Source organism: Egretta garzetta, unplaced genomic scaffold, assembly GCF_000687185.1.
Source record: "Egretta garzetta isolate BGI_Z169 unplaced genomic scaffold, ASM68718v1 scaffold1342, whole genome shotgun sequence".
In the NCBI taxonomy this organism is placed as follows: Eukaryota; Metazoa; Chordata; class Aves; order Pelecaniformes; family Ardeidae; genus Egretta; species Egretta garzetta.
Genome location: NW_009258913.1, coordinates 58314 through 59196, shown reverse-complemented (window position 1 = coordinate 59196; position 883 = coordinate 58314). Strand labels below are relative to the sequence as shown.

Sequence of the window (883 nt, the reverse complement as noted above, 5' to 3'; positions counted from 1 at the left end):
GGGAAGGTGGAGCCCCAGGCCTGGGGGGTAACCCTGTCCCTTGTGCCTGGGGACAACCAGGACCCTTGTCCCCCAGTACCCCCAGGTGACTGGGACACTTCCCCGCCCCCCACCCTGGTCCCTTGTCACCCTCTACCCTGATGTTCCCCTGACCGTTGTCACTTCTGTCCAGGAGCGACTGCCAATCCCTTCCCTTGTCACCCCCTTTCTGAGTGTCCCTTGTCTGGGATGTCCCTGTCACTCTGTCCCTGGGGTGTCCCCCCCACCTTTCTTGTCCCCTGTACCAGGCAGCGGCTGGGTCCCTGTGTGCCAGGGGGTGACCAGGGCCCCCCCTCTGTCCCTTGTCACTGTGTACCCAACACTCCCTTGTCACTCTGCCCCTGGGGTGTCCCCCCACCCTTTGTGTCCCCTGGGTGGGTCCCTGCATGCCAGGGGGTGACCAGGGCCCCCCCCATCCCTTGTCACCATGTACCCAACACTCCCTTGTCACTCTGTCCCCTGGGTGGGTCCCCAGCGGCTGGGTCCCTGTGTGCCGGGGGTGACCAGGGCCCCCCCTCTGTCCCTTGTCACTGTGTACCCAACACTCCCTTGTCACTCTGTCCCTGGGGTGTCCCCCCCACATTGTCCTTCTGTGCTGGGGGTGGCTGGGTGCCCTCCCACTTGGCATCCTGAAGGGACCAGGGCCTGCCAGCACCCCAAACCCCAAGGAAATCTACCCAGCAGGGTTGAGGGGGGGCGGTTCCCCAAAATCCTGACCCTCCTGTTGCCCGCCCCCCCCTCCAGGAGCTGCCCCCCCGCGGCCCCGGTGAGCGCCCTCCTCCGCAAGGTGCCCCGGGTCAGCCTGGAGCGGCTGGGCCTGGGGTTGTCGGGGGGGGCGCCGCCC

At 67.2% G+C, this 883-nt stretch overlaps 1 protein-coding gene across 1 annotated transcript in view; it reads left to right on the top strand.

Moving 5' to 3' along the window:
* The first annotated feature begins 466 nt into the window (after positions 1-466).
* LOC118451811 (transcription intermediary factor 1-beta-like) overlaps positions 467-883 on the top strand; it is a 7425-nt gene continuing 7008 nt past the window's right edge. Inside the window, exon 1 of the mRNA XM_035889869.1 lies at positions 467-502. Coding sequence (XP_035745762.1) covers positions 467-502 — 36 coding nt within the window. The remainder of the gene's footprint in view (positions 503-883) is intronic.